At 36.5% G+C, this 25,250-nt stretch overlaps 1 protein-coding gene across 2 annotated transcripts in view; it reads left to right on the forward strand.

The window, feature by feature from the left end:
- Positions 1 to 25,250, forward strand: part of SCAMP1 (secretory carrier membrane protein 1) — a 113,456-nt gene that overhangs the window by 62,199 nt on the left and 26,007 nt on the right. For both annotated transcript variants that reach the window (XM_049866423.1, XM_049866415.1), the window contains exons 3-6: positions 6,602 to 6,700; positions 7,749 to 7,857; positions 10,048 to 10,176; positions 14,252 to 14,411. In XM_049866423.1, coding sequence (XP_049722380.1) covers positions 6,602 to 6,700; positions 7,749 to 7,857; positions 10,048 to 10,176; positions 14,252 to 14,411 — 497 coding nt within the window. The remainder of the gene's footprint in view (positions 1 to 6,601; positions 6,701 to 7,748; positions 7,858 to 10,047; positions 10,177 to 14,251; positions 14,412 to 25,250) is intronic.

Here is a 25,250-nt window from a genome sequence, read left to right on the forward strand (position 1 = left end):
TCCTTTGCCTGAATTACTGTACTGGTAGTTGCCTAACTGTTCTCTCTCCTTCTGTCTTTACCCGTTTTCAGTTTATTTTCAACTCTGTAGCCAGAGTGATCCTTTTTAAAAAAAAAAAAAAAGTTGATCATTTCAGTCTGCTGTTCAGACTCCCTCATTGGCTTTTAATTTTGTCAGAGTAAAATCAAGATTCCTTCAAATAGTGTCTGATCTGACCTCTTTCTGTTCTTATCTCCTCACACTCTCCCTGGTGTACTCCTGTCTAGCACACTGGTCTCCTTGCTGTTCCTTGTATATGCTGGACATCCTCCTGATTTTGCACTGACTGTTTTCTCTGCCTAATATGGTCTTCCCCTGGATATCTGCAGGACTACCTTCCTCATTTCCATATAGAGTCTTTGCTCAGATTTGGCTTCCCTGACCACCTTTGCAAAATTACCCATACCCACCCTGCGCTCATCACCCTTTACCATGCTCATTTTTTGTTGTTGTTCTATAACATTTATTACCTTCTAAGATACCCTGGTGGTATCGTGGTTAAGAGCTACAGGTGCTAACCAAACGGTCAGCAGTTCAAATCCACCAGGCACTCCTTGGAAACTCTACGGGGCAGTTCTGCTCTGTCCTTTAGGGTTGATTTGAGTTGCAACCGACTCAACAGCAATGGGCTTGATTTTTTTTGGTTAAGATACTTTATAATGTTTTTTTTTAAAAATGTGTGTATTGTTTATCTTCCCTTGCTGGATGTAAGCTCCATGAGAGTAGGGGTGTTTGCTTCTTTTGTACATTAACATATCCCAAGTGTATGAATGAACATGTATGGTCATGCTTCTGTTCCTTAGTGTGCCTTTTTCTACTTGGAATTCCCTTCTTGGTCTTTCCCTTCTTTCCTCCAATTATGCTTGCACTCCCACCTATCCCCCAACAATTGTTCTAATTTTTAAAAGTTTTGGTTTAAAATAGTTATTCTGATAAAATTATTTCTATTTGTCCTTAATCTGAGATTGTCATTGTTAGGTGCCATCAAGTCAGTTCCGACTCATCTATGTACCACAGAATGAAACACTGCCCAGTCCTGCGCCATCCTTACAAGCGTTGTTATACTTGAATCCATTGTTGCAGTCACTGTGTCAGTCCATCTCTTTGAGGGTCTTCCTCTTTTCCGCTGACCCTCTACTTTACCAAGCATGATGTCCTTCTCCAGGAACTGATCCCTTCTGACAACATGTCCAAAGTAGGTAAGACGAAGTCTCGCCATCCTCGCTTCTAAGGAGCATTCTGGTTGTACATCTCCCAAGACAGATTTGTTCACACTTTTGGCAGTCCATGGTACGTGCAGTATTCTTCTCCAACACCACAATTCAGAGGCAGCAATTCTTCTTCAGTCTTCCTTATTCATTGTCCAGTTTTCACATGCATATGATGCAATTGAAAATCCCATGGCTTGGGTCAGGTACAGCTGAGTCTTCAAGGTGACATCTTTGCTTTTCAGCACTTTAAAGAGGTCCTTTGCAGCAGATTCACCCAATACAGTGCTCTTTTGATTTCTTGACTGCTGCTTCCATGGCTGTTGATTGTGGATCCAGGTAAAATGAAATCCTGGACAACTTCAATCTTTTCTCCATTTATCATGATCAGAAAACCTGAGATTATCATGTACAATGTTCACCACCCTTAATAACCAGAGAATCTGTGTTAAGCTCTTAGGGCATAGGCACAGTGAGTCCTTGTCTGCTGAAACAGACTTATAAAGTCAGTGAAAGCTTCAAAACATTTTAGGTTTCTTTTGGTGTTTTTTCTGTTAGTTGAAAGAATATAACAATGGCTTATAAAAATTGCAAATTTTAATGCCTTTGAGGGGAATTCTCAAATTTCAAGGTGTCTTAGACTCACCCAGTGGATCTTGTTAAAGATGCAAATTCTTTTGCCACAGCTCTGAGTCAGCAGGTCCTTGAGGGGCCCAGAGTTTGCATTTTCAGTAAGTACCAGGGGTTACCAGGGGTTTCTGATGCAGGAGACCCATGAACATGAATTAAGAAACAGAGACCCTGAGTGTACTTAGGATATTTTTTGGTTCGAAGATAGAAAGAACAGAAAATAGAGAGAAATTTTCTTGAATATAAGTGTTTACAATATGGAAGAAAACCAGGAGGAAAAACATGTATTTGTTTATGCATGGGAAAGACAAGTCATGGACACCCATACCTTGAGAAAAAACAAACTCGTTGCCATTGAGCTGGTTCCAACTCATAGTGATCCTATAGGACAGAGTAGAACTGCCCCATAGGATTTCCAAGGAGTGGCTGGTGAATTTGAACTGCTGACCTTTTTTTTTGGTTAGCAGCCATAGCTCTTAACCACTGCACCACCAGGTTCCCCATGCCTTGAAGGGACTTTGAATATTCAGCTGTTTGTTTAGTAATGGAACACCATCAGAATTTCCAGTCCAGAGAGTTCACCATATTATAGAACAGCGTACCCTATCATTGTACAACCATACTTGTTATAATGTTCTTAATTCTATTCAGCCAAAATATATCTTCTATAATATTTATCTCTTGGTCCTAGTTGAGTTCTCCAAAGCCACACAGAACAGGCAAACGTAGTAGATAAATTCATGTTGCATTTTTTCCTACTTTCTGGCCTCGCAGGGTTTCCTGTCAGCTCAGCCATGTTTTTTATAAAATTATTTAAATAAAATTTGATCCAGCATTTTTAGGTATTATGGCACTAGGTGAGTCTGTATGGGTATGTGTTATGCTGTGTTGCCAGAAATGGAAGCCTTAAGTGGCTTGTTTTAATTTTCTTTCTGCTCATACATGCTCAAGCAAAAAGTTAGAAAAGAGTTAGGACCCATCACCAAAATCAGTTTTTAATAATTACTGCAAAAAGTCTTCCCCCAGAAGCTATACTTGGCTTGCTGTGTCTAACGGTTTTCCAGTACTGTTGTGGCTAAAGAAAATACTGAGTCTCAGAGCTGAAGAGAGGTCTACAAATTTGAAGAAATTATTAGGATAATAGCTATCCGATTAATATGTTTTTAGTGATTTGTACTTCTCCAACATTTCTCATCATCGCCGTAACACAAACAACTATCACCTCAAATATATCAAACTACTAGCCCTAAATAAGCCTTAAGTATTTACAGATTTTATAGTAAAATATTCCAACTGGATGAATGCCTGGGTAATCTCTTCTGTGTCTTTCCTGCAGTGGGCTGCTAGGCTAAGTTTTCAAAGCCCTTTTTTTTTTTCTTTCATTGTTTTGTTGTTGCTGTTTATTAAACCATGCTTTAGGGCCACGCTTGTCTAGTTGCAGAACAGTTAAAAGTGATTAACTTCAGTTTTTCTAGTACTGTGTTTTTCTGCAAATAATGTGTGCCTTCTGTGTTTGTTTGCCAACCACATCCCTCACCCATGAGGTATTTTCATAAGCATGCTATGCTAACTTTTTTACAGCAAGATGTAAAAAAATTGGCATAGTGATGTTTATGAAAATACCTTGGGGTGGGTGTGGTTGTCAAACATATGTAGAAGGCGTGAGTTGTATTCATAAAATATGGTAATATGGGATATTGGGGTGGAGGGAATAGGCAGCTGGGACAGAATTTATAATTGTTTCAGTGGCAAAAAAATATAGTGAGGATAAAAAGTATAAGAAACCAAAGTTGTTGCCATTGAGTCAATTCTGACTCATAGCGACCCTATAGGACAGAGTAGAACTGCCCCATAGGTTTCCAAGGAATGGCTGGTGGATTCAAACTGCTGACCTTTTGGCTAGCAGCCAAGCTCTTAATCATAATTCCACTTTCCAGAATCATTATTAACATTTTGATTTATTTTTACTATATTTTAAAATACAAAATTGACATCATTCTGTATCTACAGCTTTATTTTGTAACTTGATTTTATCACGTGTTGGTACACGTGTTCCACATGTCATTAAATATTCTTTTAGAACTTAAAAAAAAAAACTGCATATTATACTCTCCTATGAATGCTTAATTTAACTGTTTCTCTATTACTGGAAGTTTGGTTGTTTCTAACATTTTACTTTTAAAAATAATGCTGTTGTGAGCATTCTTGGCACACCCACAAGGATGTCTTTAATTACTTCCTTAGGATATTTTTCAAGGCTCATTCTTCATGGATCATAGGCTATAAATACCTGTATGGCTGTTGATACATAAAGCCAAACTGTGTTCCAGGATTGTTATATGTACTAGTTTTTACTTCCGTTTTATCATAGAGAGCCCTAGTGGCACAGTGGTTAAGAGCTTTGGCTGCTAACCAAAAGGTCAGGAGTTGGATTCCACCAGCTGCTCCTTGGAAACCCTACCAGGCAGTTCTACTATGTCTTACAGAGTCACTATGAGTCGGAATTGATTGGATGGGAACAGGTTTGGTTTTTGGTATTGGAATGTGAGAATGCCTATTTTACCACACGTTTTCCAAAGTGTGGTGATAATCCCACAGTAGTAATCATTTTAAAAATAATTAGGTGAAATTAGCATTTCTTTGATTGCTAGTGAGGTTGAAAATTTTTATATGTTTATTTTTCTTTTGTATTTATTTTATAGCTTGCCTGTTCAGGGTTTTTTAAATACATTTTTTTCCTGGTAACAAGTTCATCTATGTATTATTGATTTCTCCGTAATGAAATATATTAGATAATTGTTATATGCATTGCTTATTATTTACCACTTACCTTTTATTCTTGGTTATGATATGTTTTACCTCATCACAGTTCTAAATTTTTATGTAATTTAAATATATTACCTTTTCATTGTGATTTCCCTCTTCTCACCTCTTCTTTATGTTTAGAATGGCTTTACCTCAAGATCAGATAGTCATCTATGTGTGAATGCTATATTATACTGTATTTTATAGTTTCTTTTTTTACTTTGTACTTTTAATCCATTTGGAATTTATTCTGATAAGATGCAAGGACCTTATTTTTTCCCCTCCAAACATTTAAATAATTATTCCAGCGCTATTTATTGATAAGCAGAGATGTCAGTTTAAGGACTAAGGTGCACCTTAACCAAGCCATCGTGTTTTCAGTCATCTTACGCATGCGAAAGCTGGGCAGTTAATACAGAAGACCAAAGAAGAATTGACTCCTTTGAATTATAGTACTGGTGAGAGTATTGAATATACCATGGACTTCAGAAGAATGTGCAAATCTGTCTTGGAGGAAGTATAGCCGGAATGCCCCTTAGAAGCGAAGATGGCGAGACTTCGTCTTACCTACTTTGGACATGTTATCAGGAGGAATCGGTCCCTACCAGGGCATTATGCTTGGTAAAGTGGAGGGTCAGTGAAAAAGAGAGAGACCCTCAATGAGATAGATTGACACAGTGGCTGCAACAGTGGGCTCAAGCATAACAACAATCACGAGGATGGCGCAGAACCAGGCAGTGTTTCATTCTGTTGTATATAGGGTCACTGTGATTTGGAACTGACTCAAGGGCACCTAACAACAACAATTTATTGATAATCCTTTCTATTTCCATTGATTTGAAATGTTTTCTTGGTCATATGCTTTAATATTTACAGATACTATCAATATGTATATACTTTAATTCCAGATTTTGGTATTGTCAGACTTTACATTTTTCTTTCACAAGATTGTAAATGATATTTATTGTTTTTGTACTTCTTGATCCCTAATGAGATTGAACATGTTTTCATGTTTATTGACTTCTTTTCCTTTTGTATTGCCTGTTTAGATTTTTGTCAGTTTTTCTATTAGTGGTTGGTATTTTCATGGATTCATAGGAATTCTTTATGTATTCTGAGTAACAATTTCTTATTATATGCATTATAACTTTCTTTTTTACAGTCTGTTATTTGACTTTTCATTTTATGTTATTAAATTTCATTGTGGTTGAAATTGTCAATCTTTTCTCTTAGGGTTTGTGTGTTTTTTAATCTTAATTAATTTAACAATAGCTTACTGAGCATCTGCTGTGTCCAGGCACTGTTCTGGGCGCTTGGGTTATGTCATAAACAAAATACAAATGATTTCTAGAGTTTACATTGGAAAAGCTCTTACCTAGCCTTAGTTCATAAAAATATTTACCTATTTTTTTTCTTCTAGAAGTGTTTAAGTTTTGCTTTTTCACTTTCAGGTCATAAATTCAGCTGGAATTTATTTTCGTATGTGGTGTGAAATAGGAAATCTTGGGTGTTTTTTTTTTCATATGGTTCTGCCAAGATCTCACCTATTTACTACTTCCCAGGGCATTGGCACGTAGTTTTCTTAAGGGGGAAGAGTTGGCAGTTAAGCTTGGTTTAGTACTTCAGCCTGGTGCTGTGTTTTACTGCACAGAAATACTTAAAGATAGTTTTACTTGTGGTACCCCTGAGGAGAATGTTTGTAGTGTTGTGCTAAAGGTGGCAGTCAGATTGAAGAATTGAGAAACGAATGGGTTTGAGAAAATGGAGATGGAGCGCTTAAGTAGCTCTTTGTCTCCTGCTTGATTATGAGAGGGCAGGAGCAGTTCTTCAATTTCACTTTTTATTGGTGTTATACCTTTTGAAAGAAATAAAATTGGATCTTTATGTTATGTAATTTGTCTTTGTCTTAATCTTCCTAGCCTCCACCAGGCAATGTGAAAATGCCTAATGTACCTAATACACAACCAGCAATAATGAAACCAACAGAGGAAGCTCCAGCTTATACACAGATTGCAAAGGTTAGTTCATGTTAAACCACTGCCGTCGAGTCAATTCTGACTCATAGCGACTGTACAGGATAGAGTAGAACTGCCCCATAGAGCTTCCAAGGAGCACCTGGTAGATTGAAACTGCTGACCTTTTGGTTAGCAGCCATCATACATAACTACTACACCAGCAGGGTTTGCATATTAGCTGTGTAAATTCATTTTGGAAATTAAAATGTCAATAACATTTGCTTTTTGGGCAAAATAATTCTTTAAATTGTTGCATTCCTTATTGTTTAAATTTTAACCTGCTTTTGAGTCTGGGTTAGCTAACTCGTTAACTCTGTAATAATTAGATACTGTTCGTTAGCTTATAACATTTTGTTTATTCTGTCATTTGCGGTTAATGAATACATATATCTTGTGTACAGTTTGTATAGAGAAAATTTTCTTGCCTTTGGTTTCACGCTTTAATGCACAATATCATTACAGTAACGATGATAGAATAGTAGATATTGGGAGAGCATTATAATGGCTAAACAAGAGACAGTAGTAGTAGGTGTGAGAAAGTGGCCAAAGTACAAGAAAAAAGATGACTAGAGTGCCTGGTATCACGTAAGGACAAGTGGAGTTATAAATCAGAATTTTTTACCCACATCCTTCTTTGATCTCATTATCTCGTGTAAGATACCATATTATATTCTTGGGTACCTTATTTTCCATTTAACCCAATTGACAAGAGCCAATTCAAATGTTACCCTTGCCTCTATTCTTCATGTTCAGTTAGGCACAGAAATCTCCTTAATTTTGTTTTCTCAATTAGCTTATGACTTTCACTACTCTTATTGAGAGAAGTTTTTCATGTTCTATTAGACCCAACATTCCCATTGAGGGTTGTCATAATCAAAAGACCAAAGTGGGCCAAATATCCCTGTAATATTTTCTGAAACTTTAATCTTCAATAATTCCTGTATATTAGAAAAGCATTTGAACTAGCATAGTAGAGAGAAGTAGGAGATATTGTATAAATGGTTTAGTATTTCATACTTCTTGATAGACACTTACTGATATTTTTGTTTAGGAACATGCCTTGGCCCAAGCAGAACTTCTTAAGCGCCAGGAAGAACTAGAAAGAAAAGCTGCAGAATTAGATCGTCGAGAACGAGAAATGCAAAACCTCAGCCAACATGGTAGTATGCAAAGAATCTTGAAATAAAATTAACTTTTAAACACTTCAAGTTATGTCTGCACTAGCCCTGGGTCATTTGGTTTACGGATAAAACCGTGCCCTGTTTCCTGTTCTAGCAAGGAGATCTGATACAGCAGATTGGCTACTTGATACTCTAGCTCTCTGATCTTGGCTGATTTGCATAGTCTTTTGATGGATTAGAACAGTGTTATCATCGGCACACAGAAAGTGAAAGCCAATATGGTAATTCGGGTTTATTCTAAGGCCAAGAAGCTTTGATTTTGTACTTGGCCCCTCTTTGGGTCTATTGTAGCTTTCTGAGTACCTGCAAGTGTACCTTCTGTTTGACCAGATCAATTTCACAGTATCTCCTGTTTGCCCCCACAAGTATATAATATTAAATCATGTTAGAAAAATATGTGGTGACTCTAGGAAGCCTAGGGTACTTAGATGATGCCAAAGAAATAAGTAAGTGCTAAACTGATTATTTGCTATGAAATCTATTCAGTTGTGACTCCCAAAGGTCACTTCAAGGGAGTACCTGAGGGAAAGCTAGCATTCTCTGGATAAGAAGGGAAGGAAGGTCTAGGCAAGTCATTATTGGAGGTCTGGGATAGTGGTGGAATGACCACGCTAGGATAACAATAGTGCACAGACCTGTTTGTTCCTTAAAATGTGGAAATCTAGGGCCTCATAGGGACACTTTTATCCTGGGCCATTTTCTTGCTTGCAGTACCAGAGACAGCATCTGTAGAAAGAGACACTGAAGATTTAATGCACATCAATGTTTTTGAAAGACCTTTAAAATCAGTCCTGTTGCCTTAGCATTGACTAACAAATTATTTCTGTGGTAGTGTTTTGGTAAAGATAGTAATGAGGAGTAGGAAATTAAGAGAGTTAGACTCTCAGTATGGTAGTGTATTTAAGTACTTTTCATCTATTAACTCATTTAATCCTCAGTACAGTCCTGCAAAAGGAGGTATAATTGTTATTCCCATTTTACAGATGGACAGATTAAGGCTCCAAGAGGTTAAGTTGCCCAAAGCCACTCACCTTTTGGCCTTGCTGAGTGCCTAGGTGCTTGTGGTTCCAGAGCCTCTGTTCTTTACCACTGTGCTTTGCTGTCTCTCACATAGTTTGAGACTGGTATGAGAAATGTATAAACTAGGGCAGTTAGACTAGTATGATAGGTGTAATAGTGGAGACATGTTGGGGAGAATTAGAAATAAGTCATGCTTTTTTCACTATGCAAAAAATTTTCCTGGCCTGTAACAGCAGTGGGTTTGGGTTTTTGTTTTCATAAAAGGTGTGTAAAATTGAATTTTTAAAAAAGAGTTTTAGAGAAACACCTAAAATTAGAAAATGACCTTTAGGTGCTGTTTTTGCCCTCTGTTTTTATATTTTGTCTTCTTGCTTTAATTTTAATTTTTCATTTCCCTACTGTTTACCAAGCCCTTATTGTCAGTCGAATTTCTTCATATATATGCAGATTTTCTCCTCATATTTAAAATTTTTTTCTTATAGGTTTTTGACAGTGCTGTAATCCCTCAGCTTCTTTCTCATGACTGTTTTATGTTTTCTAACACTTCTATGGTTTTCTTACATCTGTCTTTTGAATATTATTGGTTTTTCTAAATTTTGAGATTTCCAAATTTGATTCTTTGGTATTGATCTAATCTTGTGTTTCTTCATGAAGTTGGCAGCTGAAAACTTGATTCAGAAGCTAGTCATCCCTTACCACATGAGTTTTGAAAAGAGCAGAATTATATTTTAAGATTTAAAATGCTGATGAAGAAATTATATAGGGTTTAAGAACTGAATGGTCTTCACCTGGGAGCCAAACTCTTGGGAATTTTGTACAAGTTGGTTTTTAGGGTAGAGTCACAAGTTCTATCCCTGTAATTTTTTTTTTTTTTTTTTTGGTTTCTTCTGTACATCAGTGGTTCATACTAAATATTATATGACATGATATTAGAAAATTATTTTACTATCTAATGTGTTCTGAAGTGATAGGCTGAGAAAATTTTGAAAAATATAAAGCTTTACTTTCAAAATTATAGGGGTATAACGTACTATATTTTAAGACACTTTGTTTTTATTAAAGAGTAGATAGAGTTGTTCTTTATTATGAAACTAAAAATAGATTAGCATGTATTTGTCCTAATGTAAATAACTTTTTTAAAATTTACAGGCAGGAAAAATAATTGGCCGCCTCTTCCTGGCAATTTTCCTGTGGGACCTTGTTTCTATCAGGATTTTTCTGTAGACATTCCTGTAGAATTCCAGAAGACAGTTAAAATTATGTACTACTTGTGGATGTGTGAGTATAAAATAAATTATATGTTTGTTTACACTCTTATGTTTTGTTGTCAAGATCCACCCTTTTTTTGAACTCCTGTTTTAAGGACAGTATAGTAAATCAGGCTTCTTTTCCAAAATGTGGGGAAATAATCATAGTTTTCAAAGTGAAAGATAATATTAGGTACTTCAGAATTGTACTGCATGTGATAGTATAAGTCCTTAGCCAAGGAAAGCTTAGATATATTTGCTTTGAAAATAATTATGCATGCTATTTTTATGCAGAGAAAGGGCATTTAAAAATTTTGTTAAATGTAGGCATTATGACTTTTTAAAAAGGTGCATAAAATTATAAACTGTAAATATATTTTTTAAATAGCTTCCAGCACAATTTACTTTTTATTTTTAAATGGTTATAAATACTTTTTATTACTGAAAATATCTGGTTGATATATAGGGAGCTTTATTGCATAGAACATTGGAGTATATAGATTTTAGGCTTTGAGGCTTGCATTGCTTTGAATGTAATTGTAGCTCATGAAATATTAAAATAAAAAGTCAAGCTGTAAAAAGTTTTTATGTATGTACACAGAATCACCACTTACTCTCTCTTTCGTTTTTATTCCCAGCGGTAGTCTCAATCCCATTTAATATCATTATGTCAGTAGGGGAGGTAGCTATCATGGCTTCTCACTTGTACAACAGCTGGGTTAATGGATGATTTGTAGGGTATGTTGTTGATGGAGGAAGATTGGTATGTTTTTACTTTATGATTAGGGAGACTTTACTTTTTTCCTAAATAGATGAGATAATTTTCATCATCATCTTTTAGGAGTGTTCCTTAGGTATGTGAAGTTGCTTTGGAATGTGACAAACGATTCTTTATAGATAGTACATTTTAAACTCTTATTTTTGGTTTCTTTTTGAGATTTTGTTCTTGATCTTTTCTGAGTTTCTAGTATCAGTAGTACTATATTTTCTTAATATTTAAGGTTTGGATTTCATCTGTGTCAGTACTAATCAACACATATATTTAATTTAATCAAATGCAATTTGGTATATGTGTATATCTTTTAATGGCCAGAAACTGGCCTAGCATTTTAGGTATAAGTTCTCTGACTTAGGGGAAAAATTTTTTTTTGGTGGGAAGGATGGAGACTGGAGGAAAATTATGTAATGAATTTATTAGTAAATAGAAGTTGAATGGGGAAATAGATTAATTTCAACGATAAATTGTTAACCACTTTTCCAGTGCTGATTGTTTCAAAATGGTCTGTTTTGTGTTAGAAATATGTAACTTTCTGAGGCTTTCCTAATATGTTGTTATGTGCCATTGTGTTGGTTCTGACTCATAGCGACCCTAATATAGTTGGCTATAATTTTCCCCAATCCTGTTCAGTTGGCAGCTCTGTTAACTGTTTTCAAAAAGGGTTTAAGATTCCAGTTTAGTTTCTGATTTGAAGAAGCATTATTTGAAGCCAAGTGAGATGTAATACCAGCTCAGTAATGTACCCAGATTTCATAGAGTATAGGCTGTGTTAAGAAGTTGTTATCAAGAAGGTTTTAAGTGTCACCTTGTTGTTGATTTTGGGGTTGACTAATGCTGTCCTTCTGTAGTAATAATTATGAGAGCTAACATTTATTGAGGAATTATTTTGTGCAAAGTATAGTGCTAATCACTTTACATATATTATATTATTACATCCTAACCACACTATGAAGCAGTTACTGCATTACTTGGTTTTATAGCTAAGGAAGCTAAAGGTTAGAGAATTTCAGTAACTTGTCAAAGATTAGTTTGGAACTGGATACTTTGACTCTTGATTTCTGCCTACAAAGTACCAAAATGAAGAAATAACTTTACATCTTAGACCCAAATATGATGAAGATAAATACTGAAATAATTGATCCTATAAATGAACTGACACAATTAGAAATATCACTGTGAAATGAATCTAAACCTCTTTGAGTGTGGTTTGGAATTTGAAAAAAAAAGGAAAGAAAAACAAGTTAGGTACGTGAAAGTGAAGATGACAGATCTACTGTTACAAAGCTATTTGTGTTAGGTGTCTATATTGTAATGCAGAACTTAGATTAAGAAGAATGTTACAGTAATAGTGGCAGATTTAGGTTCTTTATTACCAGATTTCATTGGTTAGTAAAGCAAATAGGAGTCATTCAACTTGCAAATAATGTATAAACAAAGTGGCCTAAAGATTTCTTTAGTGGTCTGCCTGCACTTAGAATCTACCAGCATCCATTCAGTTGCTCACTTGAATAGATTGAAATTAGCAACACAGAATCATGCATTTCATATTAGATTGTTTTTATGTTTTTAAATCTCTGCATAAGTGGACAGAGTGCTCAGTAAGTAGGTCTAGACATTTTACTGCTCTTCAGGGTGCAAATAAATAACTTACTGATTATGGTTAGTAGTTACTATGAAAACATTTAGAAAACCTTTAAATAGATTACAGAAAATTAAATTGATATTTTTACGTGTACTTGGAAGAATTTTTGTGAGCTTTGAAATACACACATACCCAGATGTTCTGTCTCATAAGTGGATTGGGAGAGGAACCTTTAAAATTTATTTCTTTAAAGATTGAAATTTGAGTTAGAGTTTTCTAAACATTAAACATTTTCTTAGGCAGCTGGATGCCATTTAATGTTGCAGAGTAATAATTTGCTATTTCGTTATCTTTTGAATTCTGTTTTTAAGCCTCTTACAGCACTGTATTTTGGGGCAAATGATTTTGAGTAAAGTTATTAGTGAACTATTTTTCATGAGAAGTAAAAATCCTAATGGGAATAAAGTAGTAAGAGTGTCTTGCATGTCCTAGAATGCAGTGGAATTTTAAAGCTAGAAGAGCTCTTGTATTTTATGGCTGAAAAATTGAGGCATACGTAGGTAAAGTGGTTGGCTCAGTAGTATTAGACTGTAACCCAGATCTCCTCACTCTTCCTCTGGAGTTCCTTCTGCAACTTTCAAGTTTGTGAATATTTTGTGGTTAGATGAGAGCAAATTTAGAGGCATTCTAGAATTTGTGTTTTTATCCTGTTTCACTAATGATTTATAGGATTCATAACGAGATTTTAAAATTAGTTTTTAAAGTATGTTGAGATTTTTTTAAATTTACATTTGTTAGATTTTCTGTTATTTTTAGTTCAAGTCATAGTTGGTATATTCTTAATATATGGATAATTTACATTGACAAGTATTTTCGCTTTTGAAAGACTTTATTTCGTGTAATAAATTCAGCCGACCCATTTTTTAAAAAAACCCTTGAAAAAGTTATTAATTATAGTGAGTAAATGCAACTCTTCAGGATCATAATGTAGTTAGATATTACTCAGAATTTTTGTTTTTGTTCCGTCAGGGAAAGTAATTATTAAGAGCACATGAAGAGGTTGCTAAGATCTATTTGTGTTGGCCAAAACAAAGGTCTGCCACAGCAGCTGAAATGCATCGTGGTGTGCTTTTTTTTTTTAGTAAGTTGAATCCCCTGCCAACATTTTTTAAAATAACTGCTATAAAATAACTATATAACCACTGGAAATTGCTGCTGTTTTAGTCCAAATGTCCTAATTTTATTGCTGAAAAAAAAAAGTTATAATGATATTTCACAGGACACTTGTCCGTTTTTCCTCTTTTCTGTAGTTCCGTCTGGGAGGATTTTGCAGTTCCACTCTGAAAATGTAGCTCTTAGTGTAGGATCTTTCCCCTCCTAAATACTGATTCTTTCCTTGGCGGAGATTACTTTTCTTGTTGGGCTTTGGATTAAGGGACACATCACATGTTTCCTTCTCAGGCAAGAAGCCCTTAAGGTAGTGCTTCTCTGTACAGCTGAGTAATTGTCCAGAAAGAGAGGGCCAAAAAGAACTTTTACTGAACAATGCATGTATTAAGACTCCTTTTCCTGTATATGTTCTGTTTTCAAAGCATACATGTCAGAAATATCAGTGTTTTGAAAAATACTGAATAGAAACATTGAGTAGAATATATTTGTTATTAGTAAATTTTTTTTATAGTTTTTATTGAATGAACTCAAATTGAATGTAAACATTTCATTTCTATTTTGTTTTTGATTCCACAGTCCACGCTGTAACACTGTTTCTAAATATCTTCGGATGCTTGGCTTGGTTTTGTGTTGATCCTACAAGAGGGGTTGATTTTGGATTGAGTATCCTATGGTTCTCGCTTTTTACTCCTTGTTCATTCGTCTGTTGGTACAGACCACTTTATGGAGCTTTCAGGTAAAATGTGTGTGCTTTTAAAATATGCTCTTTAAAACCTGTGAAGTAAATAATTCGTAGTAGTACCTTAGAGGGAAAAGTGACAGATTTTTAATTTTTAAATTTTTTATTGTTTTATAACACGTCTTCACGTCTTTAGAAAAGTAAATATAACATGCCTGAGTACTCATAAAATTCAATTCTTCTCCCACTTGAAAAAAAGATCAAACGTGTAAATTAATTAAGGAAAAATGAAAGCAGTCTTAGACCTTCATATTTGTAAAATACTCTTTTCCATATGATACACTTGACTCTAAGGAAAATTTTGCTTTTCATCCTCTCACCCTCTGACACCCCCTCCCCAATCATAAGTGGTGATTCCCAGTAAAACAAAACAAAACAAAACAAAACAAAAAAGGTGATTACAGCCTTAATTTTTGAAGAGCCTAGTTAAAGTAAACATCCAAAAAAAAAAAAAAAAAAACCAAAATCATTGCCACTGAGTTGATTCCGACAAATGGAGACCCTATAGGAGAAAGTAGAACTGCCTCATAGGATTTCCAAGGAGTGGCTGGTGGATACGAACTGCCGACCTTGTGGTTAGCAGCCGAGCTCTTAACCACTACACTACCAGGGCTCCAGAGTAAATATACATATGATAATTAAAATGAGTCAGTTTCATCTAGCACTTTTAAACTATGCTCTGTGTAGATTCATTTTTGTTTTTTCAAAATACAGCAACATTTTAAAAACTATTTAAGCTATAAGATTAAATGTAATGTTTATCTAGTTTATTTTAACGTATAGTTAGGTTAGTTTCCTAATTGCGTGTTTTGTGGGATAGAAACAGGTGTGAGGGAAAAGGAGGGTTCAACAGCTTAATAAGTTTGGGAAAAGCTGAATAGTACAGTTAATTAAGTTTTTTTTTTTTTTGAGAATTTTTTAGGCTTTTTAAGAGGTTAGTGTGCTTTGTGACTTGACTATGAAACCATTCTTTCCTTGTGGAGTACCTTGTTGGACCCTTGCCTGAAGAAATAAATGTTGAGAAATGCTGATTTAGATGATAGTCCTGTATGATTCCTGTATTCAGTACTATATGAATTAATTTCTGTTTAACTGTACTCATTTATGAAAAATAAACCTTTTTTCTTTCCAGCTGTCATGAGCGAGGGGAAGCATTACTAGAATACAGGCATGTGTTGCACAAATGATACATTGGGGAAATTAGAGGACCACGCTCAATTGTGTAATTTTTTCCATTTCAACCTAGCATCTCTTTAATTAACTGGAACATGTATCTCCCTCACTGCCCCGCCCCCCACAGAAAAGTCATTAGAAACCCAAATGTGTAAGCAGATTGGGAGGGGGGGCAAAGAGTAGGGTTGGGGAGTTTGGACAGAAAAGTAAGTTGGTTAGAAATGAAATGAAGGAGAAAAAATAGATGCAAGGAGGGAAAAAGAAGAAAGAACCTTTTAATATATTGAAATATGGGAGGTTGTTTGTCAAGGAATGGGGAAAGATGCCCCTATAGATGTGAGAGAAGAATGAAGAGGACCTACTTACTCCGTGCATAATCTTACAGGCATAGTTACTGCTGTTCTTTTCCTTGTTATCAAGGCTTTTTTTTTTTTATGGCGGGGGAGGGGGGTTTGATCTCTGCTTTAGTTACTCCATCATGTTTCCAGTGTTATCTGTAATGATGCTGATGGATAGCAGTGGGGATATCTTCATAAGACTTTACTTTAAAAGTGATCTGACTTGAGAAATAGTATAAACTGAGCAGAATACATACTTTTGTGGTTACGAGGCGGGGAGGGAGAGAGGGTGGGAGAGGGTTATTTACTGATTAGTTAGTAGATAAGAACTACTTTAGGTGAAGAGAAGGACAATACTTAATACACAGAAGGTCAGCCCAACTGGACTGGACCAAAAGCAAAGAAGATATATAATAATAATTCTATTATGAAAACATTCTGCATCCCACTTTGAAATGTGGTGTCTGGGTCCTAAATGCTAACAAGTGGCCATCTAAGATGCATCAATTGGTCTCAACCCACCTGGATCAAGGGAGAATGAAGAACACCAAGGTCACACGATAACTATGAACCCAAGAGACAGAAAGGGCCACATGAACCAGAGACTTACATCATCCTGAGACCAGAAGAACTGGATGGTGCCCGGCCACAACCAATGACTGCCCTGACAGGGAGCACAACAGAGAACCCCTGAGGGAGCAGGAGGTCAGTGGGATGCAGACCCCAAATTCTCACAAAAAGACCATACTTAATGGTCTGACTGAGACTAGAAGAATCCCGGCAGTCATGGTCCCCAAACCTTCTGTTGGCCCAGGACAGGAACCATTCCCGAAGACAACTCATCAGACATGAAAGGGACTGGACAGTGGGTAGGAGAGAGATGCTGATGAAGAGTGAGCTACTTGTATCAGGTGGACACTTGAGACTGTGTTGGCATCTCCTGTCTGGAGGGGAGATGGGAGGGTAGAGAGGGTTAGAAACTGGCAAAATTGTCACGAAAGGAGAGACTGGAAGGGCTGACTCATTAGGGGGAGAGTATGGAGTAAGGTGTATATAAGCTTATATGTCACAGACTGACTTGATTTGTAAACGTTCACTTAAAGCTCAATAAAAATTATTTAAAAAAGTGATCTGAGACTAGAGACTTTGTAATTTAACAATCTATGATTTATGTAAAGGAGCCCTGGTGGCACAGTGGTTAAGCACTCAGGTGCTGACCAGAAGGTCAGCGGTTCAAACTTTCCAGCCACTCTGAGGGAGAAGGATTTGGGAGTTGGCTTCAGTAAAGATATATCCTTGAAAACTCTATAGGGCAGCTCTCCTCTGTCTCATAGGGTTGCTGTGAGTCAGAATCGATTCGACAGTGACAGGTTTGGTTCAATTTGGTTTTGGTATGACTTATGTAGTGAAAATAAACTACTAACAGCCAGCTCTGTGTCTTTTATTGCTGGAAGTCAATTGGTTCCTTCCCCCCCGCCCCCCCATCTTTGCATGGTGAAATAAAAATGCTTTGTGACTACATGGAGGCTTAAGGTCTAGACGTCCTTTCATCTTCAGCTCCCCTGGTGGAGCTTTCTCTGTAGGGACTATATCCACTGCTTTTCTCCCTGGAGATGAATAATTAAACGTTCTGGCCTGATGGTACCCAGCCTGAACCTTCAATGGGATGATGAAAGGCTGATGGTTTCAAAGAATTATTTCTAAACTACATAAGGGGTTCTGAAGGTTTGAAGACTTAGACCTTTGCTTGGTTTGATAGTACGTTAGTGGTTTGGCCACATGTAAGTAGGAGCCATCCAGTTCCATAGACGAAAATTGGAAGTACTTTTCTTATTGGATACACTTCTAGAGGTCAGAAATTTGAAATCCGTTTTACTGGGCTGAAGTTAAGGTGCCTGGAGGGCTGGTTCCATTCTGGAGGCTTTGTGGAATAGGTGGAAGCGTTTTCAGTTTCTAGGTTAAATCTTTAGCTGCGTTTCAGCACTTCAGCCTGTATCACAAATACATTAATTATCTGGGTTTCACTGCTCAGAGCAGAACTGAGAGGAATAATATTTTATGGGAAAAGTTGAATTAAAGTATTTTAAATCATTAATATACCTTACCAGTATGTAACTTTGGCATTTTCTTCACCCAGGGTACCAGGTGTTTCTGGGTCTGCTAAACCTCCTTTTGTAAAGTATCTGGTAGTGTATATTAAACATTTATTGATGACAGAGTTCTTCCTTAGTAATATGAAAATCTAAAACCAGATAAATTAGGTATGATTAGGGAGCCCTGGTTGCGCAGTGGTTGAAGTGCTGTACTGCGAACTGAAAAGTTGGCAGTTCAAAACCACCAGCTGCTTTGTGGGAGAAAGATGTGGCAGTCTGCTTTCATAAAGATTTACACCCTTGGAAACCCAATGGGGGTGATTCTACTCTGTACCATAAGGTCACTGTGAATCGGAATCAACTCTACAGCAATGCGTTTGATTTTGGTTGTATTTATATTACTTGTAGAGTCTTCAGTAGACTTTGCTTATTCACTTGTTTAAGATCAGTTTTGACAGGAATTACTACCTTCGAGAAAGTGCAGAAGTCAGAGAATATGCAAGTGTTTCATATTCTGGTCCAAGACAGAAGATTAAGATATGGAACAAGCACCTGAGCATATTACATAAATCAGTAGAATATGGGCAACTAAAACCTTTTGGGTCAGGTTTGCATATTTCTTAAAAGAAGTTGTTATTGAAAGCATTTAGCTTTTATTAGTCAAGAGATTCTAGAGTTAAGCTAATGTGCTTTTAAAAAGTTACTAATTTATTATTCTGTGGCTAAGGATATATTTGCCTCTCCTTCTATAACGTTGTTTAAACCTATAAATTTAATTTCTCCAGGTTTTCTTAGTAGTAAAGAGATGATAGTAAGCAATAAGAAAAACATGGCAGTAATTGATTTTAGTATAAACTAGTTATTGCAAGCATACGAGTTGGAGGGGACGTGTTGTTGTTGTTGTTGTTGTTAAGTGCCATTGAGTTGGTTCTGACTCATAACGACCCTACGCACAACGGAACGAAACACTGCCCGGTCCTGAGCCATCCTTGTAGTCGTTGTTAATACTTGAGCTCATTGTTGCAGCCACTGTGTCAGCCCACCTCGTTGAGAGTCTTCCTCTTTTCCACTGACCCTGTACTTTGCCAGGCATGATGTCCTTCTCCAGGGACTGATCCCTCCTGACAACATGTCCAAAGTATGTAAGATGCAGTCTTGCCATCCTTGCTTCTAAGGAGCATTCTGGTCGCACTTCTTCCAAGACAGATCTGTTCGTTCTTTTGGCAGTCCATGGTATACTCAGTATTCTTCACCAACACCATAATTCAAAGGAGTCAATTCTTCTTCGGTCTTCCTTATTCATTGTCCACGTGTCTGTCAGTTTGTCATACTGTGGGGGGTTGCATGTTGCTGTGATGCTGGAAGCTATGCCACCGGTATTCAGATACCAGCAGGGTCACCCATGGTGGACGGATTTCATCTGAGCTTCCAGACTAAGACAGACTAGAAAGAAGGACCCGGCAGCCTACTTCTGAAAAGCATTAGCCAGTGAAAACCTTATGAATAGCAGCGGAGGGGACATTAGATTCAAGAAAGTGATCAGATTTTTTGTTTTTTTTTAGCTGCCTAGTAAAAAAGATTTTTTTTCTTGTGGGTGTGTAAGTAGGAATTCCAAGTTTCTAGAGTAGCTGTTGGAATCCCTGGGTGGTGCACGATTAACATGCTCAGCTGCTAACTGAGAGATTGGAGGTTTGGGTTCACCCAGAGGTGTCTTGGCAGAAAGGCCTGGCAGTCTACTTTCAAAAAAAATCAACCATTAAAAACCCTATAGAGCACAGTTCTATTCTGACATACATACATGGGGTCGCCATGAGTTAGAATTGACTTGGGCCACTGGTTTACTGGTAAAGTAGCTGTTGGCTTTGTGGTGGAATGATAAAAGTAACTAGAAGGCATACCAGAAAGTCTTTATTTCTGGAATCATCAGTACCTTGTTTGCTGTCCCTTAGTTGGTTGGGAATTAAATTGTTAATTGCCATATTAGTTTTATCTCCCCTTTTGCCCTCCTTCTGACTTACAGCCTAAAAGTAAATAAATTCAGTAATCTCAAGAAAACCTGTTTTAATGGTTAACTGTTAATCTTGTGATCAAGAATTTCTTGTAGTTTGCTTAATGATATGATGGCTGAGTAAACATTTTCTATATGGACTCCAACCTGAGAAGACAATGTAATTATTTTAACTGAATTATAAAGTGCCATTATGTTGGGTTCAAATATTTGATAATAAGTAAACTCAAACCTGTTCAACATTCTCAACCTACATTTAAGTGATAACACTGATAATCACATATGCTAAATCATGTTGTTAATGACCTAATGATTTTTATATGTGATAAAGGTAGAATCTACTTAGAAATAGTAGTTTTTTAATTATATGGTTGAGAAGTTGGTTTCTTACTGTCATCTGAGTTTCTGTTTTACTGTTTGCAAGTTCATTATTAAGTTTACTTGATTCTTTTAGGGAGATACTAAGTTAAATGACTATGATTGCAAAGGAGTATCCTTGGTTAATACAGTTGTAATATAGTTAAAACATAAAGTACCTTAAGGTTAAATTAATCACTCGTTGAGCACTGACAGTATGCTGTAGATACAAACAAGACAGTACTTACCCTTAGAAATGTATAATATAAATGATTTAAAAGTAGGCATTTCTGAAACTTTGGGTAGCATAACTCATATATAAAAATTGGGTGATATTCAAAGACTCTAAGATATGCTTGAATTACAAAGGAATTTAATATTGGTATTGCACCTTGTTTTCTCTGTTTATCATGATATTGCTTACTGGTCCAGTTGTGAGGATTTTTGTTTTCTTTATGTTGAGGTGTAATCCATTCTGAAGGCTGTGATCTTTGATCTTCTTCAGTTAGTGCTTCAAGTCCTCTTCACTTTCAGCAAGCAAAGTTGCGTCATCTGCATATTGCAGGTTGTTAATTAGTCTTCCTCTAATCTTGATGCTGCGTTCTTCATACAGTCCAGCTTCTCAGATTATTTGCTCAGTATACAGATTGAATAAGTATGGTGAAAGGATACAACCCTGACACACACCTTTCGCGATTTTAAACCCTGCAGTATCCTCTTGTTCTGTTCGAACAACTGCCTCAGTCTGTGTACAGGTTCCATGCGAGCACAATTAAGTGTTCTGAAATTTCCATTCTTTGCAGTGTTACCCATAATTTGTTATGATCCACCCAGTCAAATGCCTTTGCATAGTCAATAAAACATAGGTAAATATCTTTCAGGTGTTCTCTGCTTTCAGCCAAGATCCATCTGACATTAGCAGTGATATCCCTCGTTCAACGTCCTGTTCTGAATCTGGCTTGAATTTCTGACAGCACCCTGTCGATGTACTGCAGCAGCCACCTTTGAGTGATCTTCAGCAAAGTTTTGCTTGCATGTGATATTAATGATATTGCTTCATAATTGCCACATTGTGTTGGATCACCTTTCTTTGGAATAGGCATAAATATGGATCTCTTTCAGTTGGTTGGCCAGGTAGCTGTCTTCCAAATTTCTTGGCATAGACAAGTGAGCACTTCCTGTGCTGCATCTGTTTGTTAATACATCTCAACTGGCATTTCGTCAGTTCCTGGAACCTTGTTTTTTGCCAGTGCCTTCAGTGCAGCTTGGACTTCTTCCTTCATTACCATCAGTTCTTGATCATATGCTACGTGCTGAAATCATTGGATGTTGACCAGTTCTTTTTGGTACAGTGACTCTGTATATTCCTTCTATCTTCTTCTGATGCTTCCTGCATCCTTCAGTATTTTACCAGTAGAATCCTTCAGTATTGCAGCTTGAGGCTTGGAATTTTTCTTCAGTTCTTTCAGCTTGAGAAATGCCGAGTTTTCTAACTCTAGGTCTTAGTTCATATTTCATTGTAATACTTCACTTGGTCTTCTTGAGCTGCCATTTGAAATCTTCTGTTCAGGTCTTTTACTTTTATCTCATCATTTCTTCCATTTGTTTTAGCTACTCTATGTTCAAGAGCAAGTTTCAGAGACTCTTCTGACATTTCTTTTGTTTTTTCTTTCCTGGCTTTTAAATTACCTTTTGCTTTTTGGTGTCTTTGATGTGATCCCACAACTTGTCTGGTCTTTGGTCATTAGTGTTCAATGCTTCACATCTATTCTTGAGATGCTGTCTAAATTCAGGTGGGATATGCTCTAGGTTGTACTTTGACTCTGGTAGACATGTACCAATAAACCATAGAAGTTTATTGACAAACGGAGAAAAGATTCAAGTTATCAAGGATTTCATTTCACCTGGATCCATAATCAATGCCCATGGAAAAGGCAGTCAAAAAATCAAGGACAGATTGCATTGGGTAAATCTGCTGCAAAAGATCTCTTTAAAGTAGTAAAAAGCAAAGATACCACCTTGAGGACTAAGGTATTTTCAGTTGCCTTATGTATATGCGAAAGTTGGGCAATGAATAAGGAAGACTGAAAAAAATTGACGCATTTGAATTATGGTGTTGGCAAAGAATATTGAATATACCATGGACTGCCGGAAGAATGAACAAATCTATCTTGGAAGAAGTACAGCCAGAATGTTCCTTAGAAGGGAGGATGGTGAGACTTTGTCTCACATACTCTGGACGTGCTATCAGGAGGGACCAGTCCCTGGAGAAGGATGTCATGCTTGTTAAAGTAAAGGGTGATTGTAAAAGAGGAAGACTCTCAACGAGATAGATTGACACAGTAGCTGCAACAATGCGCTCAAACATAGCAATCAACGTGAGCATGGCACAGAACTGGGCTGTGTTTTGCTCTGTTATATATAGTATCTCTGAGTCAGAAAATGCAATGACACCTAAAAACAGCAACATTAAACTTTGTGATCGATCCATAAATATAAGGTTGGTTATTTTTAAGTTAACTTTCTTGGGTTACCTTTTTGAGGATTTAAGGTTTTTATAAATATTTTTCTCTGGAACCAGGAAAAAGGGAAACCCGATTTTACCGACACCATCAAAATATCAGAATACTCATGAAAAATACAGTTTTTCAAACTCTGTAAAATACTGTTTTATGAATATGGCTTCTCAACATTCAACCAGGCAGCTCCTTTTACTGGTATTTTTCAAGGACTTTGTCTTCTATAAGGTAATCATATTGGATAAATCTGAAGGAGAATAATACAGAGAACCTTCAAGTGTACGTGCTTTTAAAAGTTAGAATTATTAGCTATCTGAATGGATTGACCATTAAACATGCAGTTGCGATTTTTGGATTTTAAAAATACTGCAACTTACTTAATTTTATGGTTCTACAAATCACTGAGCGTTAGGTAAATACTTTAATATATTAGGTAATTATTAATATAGCACCACCATTATTGCAAGAGCATAACTATTAGAAACAGACTTAGAAAGAGAATCATGGTATCCTGCCTTGAAAGCTGTGTGGCCTTGGGCAGATGTGGTAAATCTTGGAGCCATAGTTTAAGTATAAATTAGGGATATTTGCAGAGCTGATAAGAGGTATAGGTGCTTAACAAATGGTGATTAGAATTAATTTTGAACTTGAACTTCTTTGTCTTTGTTAGGCTGTATCACCTTTCTTTTAAAATTGTGCTTTAGGTGAAAGTTTACAGCTTAATTTCTCATACAAAAATTTATAGACACATTGTTATGTGACCCTAGGTGCAATCTCACAATGTGACAGCACACTCCCCCTTAATACCCTGGGTTACCCGTATCCATTCAACCAGTTCCTGTCTCTTTCGGCCTTCCCATCCGGTCTCTGGACAGGAGCCGCCCATTTAGTCTCGTGTATCTATCTGAACTAAGAAGCACACTCCTTGTGAGTATTATTTTTATTGTGCTTTAGGTGAAAGTCTACAGCTGTAGTCAATTCCTCATACGTTCATTTATACGTACATTGTTTTGTGACCCTAGTTGCAATCCCTACAATTTGAGAGCACACTGCTCGTTTCTACCCTGGGTTTCCCGTGTCCATTCAGTTAGGTCCTATCCCTTTCTGCTTTCTCGTCTTGCCTCCAGACAGGAGCTGCCCATTTAGTCTCATGTATCTACTTGTACTACGAAGCACACTCGTCATGAGCATTATTTCATGTTTTATAGTCCGTTTACTCTTTGCCTGAAGAGTTGACTTTGGGAATGGTCTCAGTTCTGGGTTAGGAGAGAGTCTGGGGGCCATGTCTTCTGGAGTTCCTCTAGCCTTAGACCATTAAATCTGGTCTTGTTACTAGAATTTGAGTTCTGCATCCCAGTTTTCTGCTGCTCTGTCAGGGACTGTCTGCTGTGTTCCCTGTCAGACATTAAAGAGATTTCCCAAGATGTAAAATAATGCTACTTTCTCACTTTTTATTTTGAAAATATAATTATCGTTCATAAAAATGTTATTTTTGTTAACTTGTAATAAATACTTTAGATACTTCTGTTTTAATATCTATTTGGCTAAACCAATAGTTATAACCCACATAAAGATAGTTCTTTTGAATCCTCAAGTTTTAAGAGTATAAAGAAGTCCTAGGTCCAAAAGTTTTGAGAACTGCTGCTCTAATCCTTGTTGCCTTAGGGAAGATTGCAGAAAACTTTACTCAGTTTTCAGAGGCTCTGTTTACCTTTAGCTTCAGAATTTGCGATACCACTTGAGGGAAAAGTTGGCTGCATGTTAGGGCCAGTTTTAGGGTTCTGACTTCTCATCAGTATTGTTATATTAATATCTCTAGCCCTGTGAGACTGCCAAAGTTCTGTTGGTTTCTTTGTCCCCCAGCAGCAGCCCTCTATACAGGCAAGGCCTGGATTTTCAGCTGCTTGTGCTGCAGCCAGTGAAGAAGTGGCTATGCAGTAGTATCAACTTACATCTTCTATAGTTCTCTAGAATCATGATCCCACTATTGCTGATTGCTTCATCAGCTGTTCAGTGGATTTAAACAGATTTTTTTTTTTCTCCATATTTATCCTGGTTTTCTTATTGTTCTTGGTGGTAATTTGGCTTGCCACAATTATTCTGTCGTATTCAGAAACCTAAAAATTAAATTAATTGATCATTATCTCAAACCCAATAAATGGTGTTTAATGCGTTGGTTTTTATCATTCGCACACGATGGAAACAGTGCCATTGGTCTTTTTAGCTTTCAAGACAATTTCCAAAGCAGTACTTTAATCTATTTTTAAAGTGTGACATACTTGATATATATAAAATAATATCTGAAACATAAATTATGAGGCATAATAATGAAACATATGTGAGCTGTA

The sequence above is a fragment of the Elephas maximus genome, chromosome 2 (genome assembly GCF_024166365.1).
Source record: "Elephas maximus indicus isolate mEleMax1 chromosome 2, mEleMax1 primary haplotype, whole genome shotgun sequence".
Classification (NCBI taxonomy): domain Eukaryota; kingdom Metazoa; phylum Chordata; class Mammalia; order Proboscidea; family Elephantidae; genus Elephas; species Elephas maximus.